Source organism: Bufo gargarizans, chromosome 2 (genome assembly GCF_014858855.1).
Source record: "Bufo gargarizans isolate SCDJY-AF-19 chromosome 2, ASM1485885v1, whole genome shotgun sequence".
Lineage (NCBI taxonomy): Eukaryota > Metazoa > Chordata > Amphibia > Anura > Bufonidae > Bufo > Bufo gargarizans.
In genome coordinates this window covers 22,693,491-22,708,618 of record NC_058081.1, presented here as the reverse complement: position 1 = coordinate 22,708,618, position 15,128 = coordinate 22,693,491, and the positions used below count along the sequence as shown (strand labels likewise).

Here is a 15,128-nt window from a genome sequence, read left to right as displayed (position 1 = left end):
ATTTGTGAGCGCAACAATTTCTAGATAGTTTTGTCACTTACTGAGCTGAAGGGAGTCAAAATCATCTGGAGATAAAGACTTTGAATCACTATTGATGTCCCCGTATTGTAGAGCATTTGTGCAGATGTTCTAGGTAGTCATAACATTATAGACCCTGCTACGGTGTAAATGCAGACCTCGTGACATGCATAATCTAACAGCTCATGGTACCTGAAGCAAAACTCGTGTCAAAGAGCCTTAAGCCGTCACTTACCATAGTAACGTTTTCCACGTATGCAGCCTGTGGGCCTTCGAGGCCCCTCCAGGCAACAAGAAGTCACGTGTGTGCACCAGCTCTAACAGCCTTCCATCGGGGCCATATTCACATCTCACATTGCCTAAGGCACCGTGGCGGGATATAATCCATTTCACTGGCTGATTATTACTCATCGCTAAGTTTTCACAATGCTACAATAACTATACTCTGTAGACCACAATACCCGGCCAGTCATAACAGTGCTAAAAATAAGGGCACAGAACGGCACTATAGACAGGCCCCATACACCCAACAGGCAGGTACACTCGCATGTACAGTGTGCCAGCATTAGGGGTTAATGTGATGTCAATTGTGCACTTTGTATCTCAAAAACTTTGTATGGGAAGAAGGGAGTTAACTGGCCAGCCGGCCCCTTGGGATTAGCAGCCGGCCCCTTGGGATTAGCTGATGGGTGTGGATTCTTCCCATCCCAGCAAAGTACCAGCTCCGAAAGGACATACTGCTGGACTGGATATAACAGAAGGTTTAGCGCCCATACATTGAGAGCGCAGAGTATCCTCCAGAGAAGGTAATGCATGTACTTTGACTATAGACTTCCCTGCATCTGGGTTGGGAAATAAACCTCAGGTCCTCTGCTATACTGAAGAGACAGGCTGGCCATCTATTGTAAGATTGTACCGTGCTGAGGGTACTGTGCGTCTATGGATCTCAAGTAGGAGAATTCGTACCCTTTGGCCAGATTAGTAAGATTATGCAGGTTATCTGGAGAGGGACTTGCACCTCCTAGACACAGCCTTGGGAAAAGACCTATGCAATACATGGGATAAGAATTGCGCCCACCTCCGCCAGCACATGTATTTGTGAACTGCAGAAGTTAATAAAGCTAATAAAACGGTTCACCCGTTTCCTACTAAACCCTCCTCCTCATCATCGCACCAACACCTGCACTGCCACAGTACTGCATTGCCTCTCCCTTAACATATATTTCATGGGAACCATGCCTTGCATCCTCAACGCCCACTAAGGCCAAGGGCAACCCAAACCACGAACAGGCAGGAGACTCACAAATCCAGGGTGGGCCCAGAGGAAAAAGGGTGTGCCTTTCCTTCATTGTGGACGCGGCCCAGGGAGATTCAAGGACGACCCAAGCAACCATGGGTAACTACAACCACCCTCATTCATAAGGACTCCACTCCCATCCTCTTGTCTCCTGCCTCAGCTCAATGCACATTACACATGCAAACAACAACCTGGTACACACATGTGCACCTATAGACATGATTTATACACAATCACGGCATACATACCATGCACATTCATTAACGCGCATACACACCCACACACTTATTACAGACATGCGCCCACACACACACATACACTTATTATAACGCGATTCTTCGATAACCCGAACTTTACACGCCGAACGTAAAACACAAGTTCGCTCAACACTACCGCTGAACATATTCATGTGAGTAAGCACAAAGTTCTCTGCCTTCATCATCCAGAATGCTGGAATTCCTTTTTTCCATAATATGTTGGTCCTGCCAACCAGTCCGGTGCATTGCATCTACTTGGGTATAGGAATGCCAACGGACTGTGCTGCTTGAATTCCATCATTCCCCCCGATACTGCATCCCCCCAGATCATGTGGCCGGCCCCCCCTAGACTGACAGGACGGCCCCATTCCCCCATGCAGTCCACATGGCAGCTTACCACCAGTCAGTGATGAAGATCTCCTCTCGAGCCTGCAGCAGGGCATCAGCAACTGCAGCAAAATAAGTGGAGCCATTAACAAACCTGGTGGGGGAAGGAAAGAAGATGACAACCATGGACAACGGCATGAAGATGTACAAGGGGGGGGGGGAAGCAGAGTCTATCCTCACCACTTCACTTGGGTTTTATGCCTCACCGGTGCATGAGCATCAAACCGATGAAGACTCAGGAAGTCCTTCCCCTGATCCTCAGCAATCTGGGTGATCTGCTGCGTCCACCAGCGAGCCTGACGATACCCACTGAACTTCAGGTTCAGCGTCCTGTAATGTTTACAAGAAGAATTTAGCACCGGGGGGGGAGACAACAAAAAGTGGAATACTACCACCAGATAACAGTACTAGTTACTCCCAAGAACATTGATGAGTATATATAGCATTGAGCAAACTGAAGCCAAACAAACTGACTTTGATCCGAATCTCCATTCGATGCAAAACTGAACGTCCTCGCGCTTCTTGGTAACAAATCTATTTTTACTGAAATGGCGGTAAAAAACAAAAACAAAAAAAACATACTCCCCTCATCTATTTGCACGTGAAGAGGCCTTTGCGCCATCTTGATTGCAGAAATCTCGCGCATGGTGACGTATGATTCCACCACGCCGGCGGTGACGTCATCATATCACTGTGCGGGTTTTGCGCTGTGTCTTCAATCAAGATGGCCACAACGGCCTCTACGCAAGCAAATGGATAAGGGGAGTATTTTTTTTAACCCTGACTGTAGCCTCAGATGCCACAGTCAGCAATGAACGCAGTACCTGAGGGGTTCAAAGACAGGGGGGGGGGGGAGAACGATCGCCATTCCTCGTCATTGCACCAGGTACATACACATACAAAAAGGAATGCGCCTCGAATTGAGTTTCTTTGTGAAATTCGAATTTTTCATAATTTTGCTAGTCTCTAATTATATCTATAGGTACCACAAGTGGTTCCATCAGTGGTCATCATGTGGAACATTTGTTTTGGTATGTGTAGTTCCTGCACAGAGTTTTTTAAAGAAAAGAATAAAAGTTGGCGTCGGATGGGGTTAAAAACCTATTCATAGACCCCCTTATCGAGAAGTCAGGGCTGGGATAAGAAGGCCACTTCATACATGGAAAGTACAAGGTCACATTACTGAGATTAGGGAGGTCACTTGGTTTTCTGAGAATCCGAGCTACAAAAAATGGATTCTGGGAAGGAAGCTGCCCCCCCCCCCCTCCAGTGCCGAGGGCCTTGGCACTGACTGAGGGATGGGATGGGCAAAAAGACAAAGGGGAGAAGTCATTTCACTTCTGGACCTGCAGATTTATCACAGTAGTACATGAAGGAGAGTGCTCGCCTGCTAGTGCAAAACTACAGCCTGGGGCATGCTGGGAGTTGTAGTTTTGTTTAGAGTAGTTCCTTACAGGCAGTACCTCAGGTCAGCCTGTCTCTGTATAAATGTCAGTCGTGGTGATTATGAGGTCGGGGCTCACAGTCGGGCACTTTAATAAAAGGAGACCCACACAATTTTGTCCCAAAGCAGTAAGTAAGTAAAACATTCTCCAGATTTATAATCTACTTTGAATTTCCAGAGCTCTGATTGCTGTCAGTAAATAGAACGGACACAACAGACAGCTATTACCAATACACTGCAACAAACTCTCAGCTGTGTCAACGGGACTAGCTTCAGATGCAGATGCAAGGCTTGTGACTGGCTGGCGGGCCTTATGGGTGGATGGAGGAGGTTTCAGGAACAGTAGCTTTGGGGAAGTTAAATATTGGGGGTAAGGGGGCAGGGTCGTTGTAAAGTGGCCTAGGTCCGGGAGAACGTTACCGCTCCGGCAGGTTACACACACGGCTCATTAGTCAGGGTCTCTTACCGTTGATAGCTCTGTACACTGACCCCGTATTTAGTCTCCGTTGCTTTTTTGCCAATCTCCGTTTTAAATAAAGGATCAAAGAGAAGAACAAAGGAGATTTCTCCAGAGTCCGGTTTTATGTAGAGAAGAAAGGAGTCTTTTACCACAAACCACCTGAAAAAGACATTGACGACAACATGAGAAGAGCATAATAAACCTATATAAGAGCCTAGTAATGCCCTACAACACAAGAAGAGCCTAGTAATGCCCTACAACACAAGAAGAGCCTAGTAATGCCCTACAACACAAGAAGAGCCTAGTAATGCCCTACAACACAAGAAGAGCCTAGTAATGCCCTACAACACAAGAAGAGCCTAGTAATGCCCTACAACACAAGAGCCTAGTAATGCCCTACAACACAAGAAGAGCCTAGTAATGCCCTACAACACAAGAAGAGCCTAGTAATGCCCTACAACACAAGAAGAGCCTAGTAATGCTCTACAACACAAGAAGAGCCTAGTAATGCTCTACAACACAAGAAGAGCCTAGTAATGCTCTACAACACAAGAAGAGCCTAGTAATGCCCTACAACACAAGAAGAGCCTAGTAATGCCCTACAACACAAGAAGAGCCTAGTAATGCCCTACAACACAAGAAGAGCCTAGTAATGCCCTACAACACAAGAAGAGCCTAGTAATGCCCTACAACACAAGAAGAGCCTAGTAATGCCCTACAACACAAGAAGAGCCTAGTAATGCCCTACAACACAAGAAGAGCCTAGTAATGCCCTACAACACAAGAAGAGCCTAGTAATGCCCTACAACACAAGAAGAGCCTAGTAATGCCCTACAACACAAGAAGAGCCTAGTAATGCCCTACAACACAAGAAGAGCCTAGTAATGCCCTACAACACAAGAAGAGCCTAGTAATGCCCTACAACACAAGAAGAGCCTAGTAATGCCCTACAACACAAGAAGAGCCTAGTAATGCCCTACAACACAAGAAGAGCCTAGTAATGCCCTACAACACAAGAAGAGCCTAGTAATGCCCTACAACACAAGAAGAGCCTAGTAATGCCCTACAACACAAGAAGAGCCTAGTAATGCCCTACAACACAAGAAGAGCCTAGTAATGCCCTACAACACAAGAAGAGCCTAGTAATGCCCTACAACACAAGAAGAGCCTAGTAATGCCCTACAACACAAGAAGAGCCTAGTAATGCCCTACAACACAAGAAGAGCCTAGTAATGCCCTACAACACAAGAAGAGCCTAGTAATGCCCTACAACACAAGAAGAGCCTAGTAATGCCCTACAACACAAGAAGAGCCTAGTAATGCCCTACAACACAAGAAGAGCCTAGTAATGCTCTACAACACAAGAAGAGCCTAGTAATGCTCTACAACACAAGAAGAGCCTAGTAATGCTCTACAACACAAGAAGAGCCTAGTAATGCCCTACAACACAAGAAGAGCCTAGTAATGCCCTACAACACAAGAAGAGCCTAGTAATGCTCTACAACACAAGAAGAGCCTAGTAATGCCCTACAACACAAGAAGAGCCTAGTAATGCTCTACAACACAAGAAGAGCCTAGTAATGCTCTACAACACAAGAAGAGCATAGTAATGCTCTACAATACAAGAAGAGCATAGTAATACTATACAATATAAGAAGAGCATAGTAAGGCCTTGCAAGGAGAAGATGTGAAAGAACCCCGCCATGCAGGGTGAAGTAACAAGAGAATAAGAGGAGAATGATGAAAGATAAAAAGGAAGGAAACACGAGTAAGGACAATGAGGACAGTGATATACAGGAGCATGTCAATAAATTAGAATATCATTGAAACGTTAATTTATTTCAGTAATTCAATTCAAAAAGTGAATCTCCTATATTCTACAGATTCATTCCACACACACACAGTGATCCATTTCAAACCTTTACTTCTTTAAAAGCTGACGATTACGGCTTACAGCTAATAAAAACCCAAAAGTCAGGATCCCAGAAAATTATAATATTATGAAAAAGCTTGATCTTGTAGACTCATGGGGTCACAATCTCATCAGCTAAACACAAAACACCTGCAGAGGATTCCTAAGCCTTTAAATGCCCCTTAGTCTGGTTCAGTAGGCTACACAATCATGGGGAAAGACTGCTGACTTGACAGTTGTCCAGAAGACAGTCACTGACACCCTTCACAAGGAGGGTAAGCCACAAAATATCATGGCTGTTCACAGCGCTCTATCCAAGCACATTAAGGGAAAGTCCAGAAGAAGGAAAAGGACTGGATTGGTGCTCAGTGGTCCACAGTCATGTTCAGATGAACCCAGAGTCTGGAGGAAGACTGGAGAGGCACACAATCCAAGTTACTTGAGGTCCAGTGTAAAGTTTCCACAGTCAGTGAGGGTTTGGGAAGCCATGTCATCTGCTGGTGTTGGTCCACTGTCTGATATCAAGTCCAGACTCAGCGCAGCCATCTACAAAGGAAGTTTTAGAGCCTCTCATGCTTCCCTCTGCTGACAAGCTTTATGGAGATGCGGATTTCATTTTCCAGCAGGACTTGGCACCTGCTCAAATTGCCAAAAGTACCAATACCTAGTGTAATAACCTCGGTATCAATGTGCTTGATTGGCCAGCAGACTCGTCTGACCTAAACCCCAGAGAGAATCTATGAGAGACACCAGACCCCACAATGTAGACAAGCTGAAGGCCTCTATGAAAGCTACCTGGGCTTCCATGACACCTCAGCAGTGGCATAGGATGCTCGCCTCCATGCCACGCCGCACTGGCGCAGTAATTCATGCAGAAGGAGCCCCGACCAAGTGTAGTGTCCCACTAGGTAAAGGTGGGCACTACACAAGGGTAATGTGTTTATTGCATTTACTGTCATGTGTTGTATTTCCCTGTGTTAACTGGGTGTCAGGCCTGTCAGGGTGCAGTTTAGCCTCCCAGACGTTAGAGGGAGCTAGAGAGCCCTAGATATATATAGGAAGGCCCAGATAGGAGAGGAGTAGTGTATTCCAGGGGACTAGAGGAGTCACCTCGTCAGCCTGAAGCTCCTGAGGCTAAGCATAGTTCAGTTGAGATACCCCAGTAGTAGGAGAGCACCTCTTGGGAGAAACCTGCAGTTTCCCTACCAAGAGAGGAGAATACAACCAAGTACAGATAAGTAACCTGATGGGCAGAACACTATAAAGTGAAGAGCAAGGGTCTATACTGGAGGAAGGAATTTATACACCAAGGATTTAAGCCAGCACTTAGGCATCCGGGCCTTGGGATCCAGCCAGCTAGAATAGCTGAGGGGATAGAGCAGCATTGCACTGCAAAGCATTAACTGTTTGCCCTCCAAGTATCTTGCATGATTAATACATGCCATCATTGTGAAGTAAGCCTGCTTGGGACATATTGTTCAAGGGACTGCATCATCATTCATCATTGTAATTGATTGTACAAAGTTGGACTGTTTTCAAGTAAAGCAACGTTTGGTTCACCATACAATCTGTGTACCTCAATTACTATTCCTACCAAACGGTGTGTCACCGTTACAGGCACTGGCGTCACGATCCTTAAAGGGACCTTGCACTCTAAACACCTGCAACATCCAGGGCACCTCACCCAACATCAGGCCAGGTCTCCCAGAGTGTGCCCCAGAGGAACTAGTGTCTGCTTCTCCTTCACTGCTGCATGCCTGCTCAGGGTCCTCCAAAAAGTGAGTAACCCTCGATGGCCCATACCGTGACCTCACTGTCGCTATACCCTGCAGGTCTGGCGTGCTGCACAAGTACTGAGGGCATATACTGGACAGACTATTCAGTATGACATCTCTGTATTAAAAATCTTTTTTTAATTGGTCTTATATAATATTCTAATTTTCAGAGATCCTGACTGATGGGTTTTCATTAGCTGTAAGCCGTAATCATCAACCTAACAAGAAATAAAGGCTTCAAAAAGATCACTGTGTGTAATGAATCTTTGGAATATAGGAGCTTCACTTTTTGAACTGAATTACTAAAATAAATGTACTTTTCAATGATATTCTAATTTACTGAGATGCTCCCATAGAAAGAAAGGATAAAGTAAGAAGCATGCAGTCATTATGTACAGCACAGAGATGAACAACCTCTGTCCACCCCAATCTCAAGGACAGACAAATGAACGGACAATATCATGTACATCACACCTTATGAAGGGCAATGTGATAGGACCATTGACAAAAGCGAGAACATATTTGCTGCCCAGAGGTTTTACCTTTTTGACCAACGGTAACAGATTCTGTGATGGCCGAAGCAATTGATACCTTGAACTTGATGACCACCGGATCTCTTAAGTATGAAACCTTCCCTAAAAGAAAAGGAAAAAAATGGGGTACAGGATAATGACAACGACCCTTGGGGTACAGGACAATGACACGTTCTTCATGATCTTAGACACAGAATACTCACAATCCTTTAATCCCAAGGTCTGTAATGAAGGAGAACTGACTGACCTCCAGAAACTCCCTCTGTAAAAGAGAAACTCCTGGGGTGAGGTGAGGACATCTGACATTACATATCATCCCATCACTATTACAGACCTCAAACCTCACTAGATAATGGTACAAATAAAAGGTACAGATGTGGTACCATACCACAGACCTTATGACACTTGAGCTTGGAGATCAGAAGGTTACCATGTATAGAGCTACTATGGTCTACACTAGCCAACTGGAAGGCTCTCCACACAAAGGGGCACTTCTCTTCAAGGGATCTTTTACAGTATTTTTACTACCAGCACAAATCTCTTGAACGGGGGATTCTGCAGGTCAGACATTAATAGGCTATTCCTAACTTGGAAGTATCTGGGGATAGAGGAAATATTTTCATTCTGTGGTCTACAAAATATAAGAGCCTCTGTAGGAGCTTAACAACAAGAACGAGCTTCAGTTATTCTAATGACCGTACACTAAACTGATCATCTTATGACAATAGAAGAAACATCTCAGAAGGTTTCTTCAGTGGAGGTCCATGAGCCAAGATCCCCAGTAGAATAAGCAATCTTTTGCCCTCTCCTGGCATCTCTCACCATAGCATGGTAGTTTCGGTAGAAGGCCTTGGCCAGTAGCGCATTGAGGTAGTCTGCAAGGTATTTCTGCAAGATAAAACATTCCCTATAGTTTATTTAGTAAAGCACAGGAATATACAGATATAATAACTCAACTGATGGTGTATCTAAGCCTGAATCTAATCCTAACCTGTGTGATACTGTCTGCTGAGCTGTGTATCTAATCCGATCCTGTGTAATACTGTCTACTGAGCCATGTACTAATCCTAACTTGTGTGATATCCTCTGCTGAGTGGGTGTATCTAACCCTATCCTGTGTGATATCGTCTGCTGAGCTGCGTACCTAAGGCTATCATGGTGCTATTCTCAGCTGATCTGAGGTATCTAAGGCAGTTCTGTGTGACACTGTCTGCTGAGCTGGTGTATCTAAGTCTATGAGAACATAAAGTACACACCTGTTTACTTGGGGTCCTTCGTGACGACTCTCCAGAAGCATGAGGCAGGGAGGGCATTTCTTCGGAGGTGGTTTCAGCTCGTGACCGAGTCACATTAAACCTGGAGATGAAACGACTGATGAGACCTACATGACTGGACCATCAGGTTTCAGACCCTAATGTACAAGTGTGACCTGGCGAATACCTGAGCGATTCTGGGTCTATGGTGGCATTTGTCCCATTGGTGAATGGGGTCATCACAGGATGTAGATTAGGTCTCAAGCCTCCTGTTCAGGACGATGGGGACCACAGGCCTGACCACCCTTCTGAGGAGATTTTTTGGTATCCTGTGGTGACGTCAAGGAATGCAGGGATGCCATGGCATTTATGGGGCAAGGACCTATCATGGCACTGAATCACTTGTGGGGAAAAAGAACAGAGAGCAGCAGAGACCGCTTCTGTGCCATGTGCCTTGGTGATACCATGTGTGGTACCGGGATCAGAGGGACAAGCGCCACCACTTGACGTTATTGTGTCCACATTCTTCCCGTGGAGGAGGATAGTCTCATAACTGTTGCTTAGCATAAATAGGCGGGACACAATCTCCTCATAACCTGCAGTGAGCGACACCTTCCACACCCCATTATTTTCTTGTTTACTGTGCCTGTAGTTGTGAGTAACCGGCAAGTCATGTGCCTCTGTGAGCGTATCTAACAAGATTAGCGCCTCCCGGGGAGATAATCAAAGATGTTCTCTAAATCACATGGCTACAGCCCGAAACATAACCCCCCGTCACAGAGCACTTCTTACCGAGAGAGTGGGTTCAGGGGAAGGAGGGAGACAAATATTTTGTGTCTTAGAAGATCACGGTGAAGCTCCTGAAAATGTTTGAACTTCTTTTTAATGATCCATTGAAACGGGCCGTGTGTCAGGGCTACAGAATATAAAGTGCTGGTCCGAACCTGTTATAAAGAAGATACATTGTATCAGAACCAGTAACATCGATATATAATGTGTATCCATAACCTATCACCCTGCAGGAGGAGGGGCCAAATCATAGCTCCTTCTATATGTATCACCCTGCAGGAGGAGGGGCAGACTCATAGCTCCTTCTATATGTATCACCCTGCAGGAGGAGGAGCAGACTCATAGCTCCTTCTATATGTATCACCCTGCAGGAGGAGGAGCAGACTCATAGCTCCTTCTATATGTATCACCCTGCAGGAGGAGGAGCAGACTCATAGCTCCTTCTATATGTATCACCCTGCAGGAGGAGGGGCAGACTCATAGCTCCTTCTATATGTATCACCCTGCAGGAGGAGGGGCAGTCTCAAAGCTCCTTCTATATGTATCACCCTGCAGGAGGAGGGGCAGACTCATAGCTCCTTCTATATGTATCACCCTGCAGGAGGAGGGGCAGACTCATAGATCCTTCTATATGTATCACCCTGCAGGAGGAGCGGCAGACTCATAGCTCCTTCTATATGTATCACCCTGCAGGAGGAGGAGCAGACTCATAGCTCCTTCTATATGTATCACCCTGCAGGAGGAGGGGCAGACTCATAGCTCTTTCTATATGTATCACCCTGCAGGAGGAGGGGCAGACTCATAGCTCCTTCTATATGTATCACCCTGCAGGAGGAGGAGCAGACTCATAGCTCCTTCTATATGTATCACCCTGCAGGAGGAGGGGCAGACTCATAGCTCCTTTTTAAATAAACTCTACGATTCATCACCTTGGAGCCGCTGGTATAACGCTCGGTCTGTAATATATTTGCAGTCACGGAGACACCTTTCAGGAAAACAGACCCTTGGTTCTTTAGTGGCTTCAGATCATAGACTGTCAAGAAAGCTGGAGAGAGAGAAGAAATATAATAAAAAGAGGCCGTGCCAATTAAAATGCATAATTCTGTGCTGGCACAGAGGTCAGCGATTAGTTGATGAGACTTAGCTTTGTAAAAGATCTAATTAAACATCAACATTAGGTTCTTGACTGCCATTTAATATTTTACCAGTTCCTCCATGCGGGGGATGTGCTGCTGCACTTTTGCCCTCTAGTTCTTACGAGATCAACCTAAGGCGTTTGCTTTTCCCCTTTATGAGTTAAACATCACCTCTGACAATCAGGTGACATTTCACAGACTTTGTAATGCCATGTGAAAGTCTGGGCAAATACAGCTAAAATGGAGAACTTTGCATTGCTACCTCCTAGAGTGTATGTAGTGACCTGGAGCGGGGACCCCTGTTTCCCCTATGCAAACTCATCAACTCCTTACTTTATTTCACTTGAAAGGGTTAAATTGCATTGTCTTATACTGTTTAATACTGTGTAACTGCATTGTATATGTATGTTGTGATATATATCCTGCTGTATATCCATTTGCACAGCACTGTGGAAAGGGTTAATTAACATTGAGAGACTTGTGGGACTTTCTCGCAAATGATAAAACACTAGTAATTTTTCACAGCTACCATTATGGGTTAAAGATGATCATGTTTTGGAGGGAAAAAGCCAGACTTGTTTACCACCAAAACCAGACAGAATGACCCTTTGAATGTCTGGTTTTAGCCATGTTATTATTATGTCTGAAAACCTGTTTGTGTCTGGAAAAAACTGCTGTGTCTTTGCCATTATTATTAAAGCTCTAACGTAAGTCTATGAGATAGGGGAGTTGTAACATTGTAACTGTTTAGGCTGTGTTTCTCCACTCCACCCCTCCCCACTAGAATGCTCCATTCTAGCTAGAAATAGTATATAAGGTGAGCAGTCAGAGCCCCTGGTGTTCTGCAGTTAGGGAACATTTCTTGAAGAGGAGACTGCCAGACTATTGAGTGACAAGAAGAAGAAGCTGAGACGGGGATACGCTGCCACAGACCCTGGATCACCAGCCTTGGACCAGGGTACCAGCCTTCTGACGAGAGAGAGGGACAGCTCGCTCAGGCCTTTCTTCAGCATCTAACCCTTCTCCTGCCAGGGAGGAGACTGGAGAAGCCAGCCCTATGCCTCGCCTGTATTGTTTTGTACCTGAATTCCTCCAGTAAAGAAGCACCCTGGTTACTGCAGACCCTGACTCTCTGGACTCATTTTCCATTGGGGTGTCACATGTGGTGACACGTCGACAGTGTCCGGGGGACCCAGCGTAGCGTCTGGGCCACCCCAAACCTGGCCATTGCATGTGTGTGGGCTCTCATATGGATGTACCTGTACAACATCTCCCATTTATACTAATAACTTACAGTAACTAATCACAGAAGGCATTGGGGAGTGGTTACAGGAGTCAGATCAAATCACTTTGCGGTACTTCTGTTTCTATTAAACCGATGGGGATATGGGACCCCACAGAAAATTGGTAAGTGGTGAAACCATTGAAGGAGGGGGGAGACCAAAGAAGTGACCTTGTCTATTCCAGAGGAGAGACAGTTGAATAGCGATGACCCAACTTTATAGCCCTATAACAACTATTTACGCTTCTAAATTCCTTAGTAAAATGGAAGAGCAGCTCCACAGCATGAACTGCTGCCTTCACCAGCGACACACTGTGCAGGCAAAGACGAACATTTCTCAGCACACAGAAGGTTTAAAGTTTGGGTGCAGATGCTCTAAATAGGAAATTGTTTGGTGCGGAGTACCTTCATCATCTCCAGCATCCAGCTCATCAACGTCCAACTCTAGGGCTGCTGCGTCCAGGTGTTCAGGCAGGAAGCAGCCATCGGGGGAGTCTGGAGTCTGCATGTTAGAAGACACCTGAAGGAGACAATAAGAATTAAGTCAGGGGGAATGTATTAGGACACAAGGACATCCAATAGATTCATTTTCTTCACAAAATTAGGACATGAAAGTGAGGAAAGCAACATTTCCAGGCTGAATGGGTTTGATAAGTGACAACCAATTTTGAGCTCAGAGCAGGTGTCATTTCCCTCCCCCCCATTCTTCTTTGCAATCTATACATTGTTGGACTGGCTCACTAGAGTACCAGAGGATCCTCTGGTGGTCCCAGCCTTTGATACCATAGTGGGACCGTTCGAGGAGTAATAAAAAGAAAAAAAGAAAAATGGGCATTGCTTTTGGAGACAGCAAATAGCTACATACAGTCCTGATCAAAAGTTTAAGACCACTTGAAAAATGGCAAAAAAAAATATCATTTAGCATGGCTGTATCTTAACAAGGTTCCAAGTAGAGCTTCAACATGCAACAAGAAGAAATGGGAGCGAGACAAAACATTTATTGAGCATTTAATTTAATGAAAGCAACTAATAAACTGAAACAGGCTGTTTTTCAGCTGATCAAAAGTTTTTTATTCTCCTGGAAGAAGTCCCTTGTCCTGCGGGCATTCTGTACTGTAGAGTTGTCCTGTTGAAAACCCCAGTCGTTACCACACAGACGAGGGCCCTCAGTCATGAGGAATGCTCTCTGCAACATCTGGACATATCCACCGGCCGTTTGACGCCCCTGGACTTCCTGATGCTCTATTGTTCCACTGAAGGAAAAAGCACCCCAGACCATTATGGCGCCCCCTCCACTGTGGCGCGTAGAAAACATCTCAGGTGGAATCTGCTTGTCATGCCAGTAACGTTGGAAACCATCAGGACCATCAAGGTTACATTTTTTTCTCATCAGAGAAGAAAACTTTCTTCCACCTTTGAATGTCCCATGTAGACGAGGTCTTTGAAGACGTTTTTTGTTTTTGAAGTCCTTCAGTCTCAGATGCCGTCTGATGGTTATGGGGCTGCAGTCAGCACCAGTAAGGGCCTTAATTTGGGTCGAGGATCATCCAGTGTCTTGACTGACAGCCTGGATCCTCCGGCTCAGTGCTGAGGACATTTTTTTGCGTCTTCCACTTGACTTTTTTGTTCCATAACCCTCAGGATCATTTAAGAAATTCCAAATGACTGTCTTACTGCGTCCCACCTCAGCAGCGATGGCGCGCTGTGAGAGACCCTGCTTATGCAGTTCAACAACCCGACCACGTTCAAAAAGGGAGAGTTTTTTTGCCTTTGCCATCACAACAGGTGACTACCTGACAGAGAATGACAATGAATCCACATGTTTGCACAGATTTGGCCTTTTTAAAAGGCATGTGGTCCTAAACTTTGGATCAGCTGAAAAACAGCCTGTTTCAGTTTAATCGTTAATTTTCAAATAATTGAATGCTCAAAAAAAGTTTTGTCTCACTCCCATTTCTTCTTGTTGCATGTTGAAGCTCTACGTGGAACCTTGTTAACATCTAACAATGTAAAATATAATTTTTTGCCATTTTTCAAGTGGTCTTAAAACTTTCGATCAGGACTGTACATACTAAACATGCAGCTGCCACTAGGGGGAACTCCCTGTATACAGATTTTCACTGCTCACAATGGGTTCAACACTGAGCTCCCTCTAGTGGTGATAGCAGGCAGACAGAATGCATTTTATCTAGTCAGAGGAACTACTTTAGTATAGACCTAAAAAACACAATATTTTGCATCATCAATAGCACATTACAGTAAGTTTTGGAGGGGTGTCAATCCGAGCTTTGCTATGGGGCCCTATTATTTCTGTGCACTAGCTGCAACTTACTCAGTACTCTTGCAGTACCCTTTTTTTCACCACTGCTGGTAGTCAACATTTTCATAGGAATCAATACAACATTACCATGCATTGACAAAAAATTCCAAATGCCCTTTAACATTCTAACTCCTCCATGACTAGTGTCTTATAAACGCCTTAAAGGGTAACTCATGTTTTTATTAAAAAAAAAAATACATTTTAGCATATGTTACTGCTGCAGCAGCATTATGCATAAAGCAATCTTTAGTTTCTTCGCATACCA

At 45.0% G+C, this 15,128-nt stretch overlaps 1 protein-coding gene across 3 annotated transcripts in view; it reads right to left on the bottom strand.

The window, feature by feature from the left end:
- The window catches only part of PLD2 (phospholipase D2), a 76,752-nt gene that overhangs the window by 28,076 nt on the left and 33,548 nt on the right, over window positions 1-15,128 (bottom strand). For all 3 annotated transcript variants that reach the window (XM_044278734.1, XM_044278733.1, XM_044278732.1), the window contains exons 2-11: window positions 12,949-13,063; window positions 11,055-11,170; window positions 10,129-10,280; window positions 9,340-9,439; window positions 8,906-8,971; window positions 8,287-8,345; window positions 8,093-8,185; window positions 3,870-4,022; window positions 2,140-2,289; window positions 1,970-2,053 (exon numbers count right to left, since the gene is read on the bottom strand). In XM_044278734.1, coding sequence (XP_044134669.1) covers window positions 1,970-2,053; window positions 2,140-2,289; window positions 3,870-4,022; window positions 8,093-8,185; window positions 8,287-8,345; window positions 8,906-8,971; window positions 9,340-9,439; window positions 10,129-10,280; window positions 11,055-11,170; window positions 12,949-13,051 — 1,076 coding nt within the window. In that variant the 5' untranslated portion in view covers window positions 13,052-13,063. The remainder of the gene's footprint in view (window positions 1-1,969; window positions 2,054-2,139; window positions 2,290-3,869; window positions 4,023-8,092; window positions 8,186-8,286; window positions 8,346-8,905; window positions 8,972-9,339; window positions 9,440-10,128; window positions 10,281-11,054; window positions 11,171-12,948; window positions 13,064-15,128) is intronic.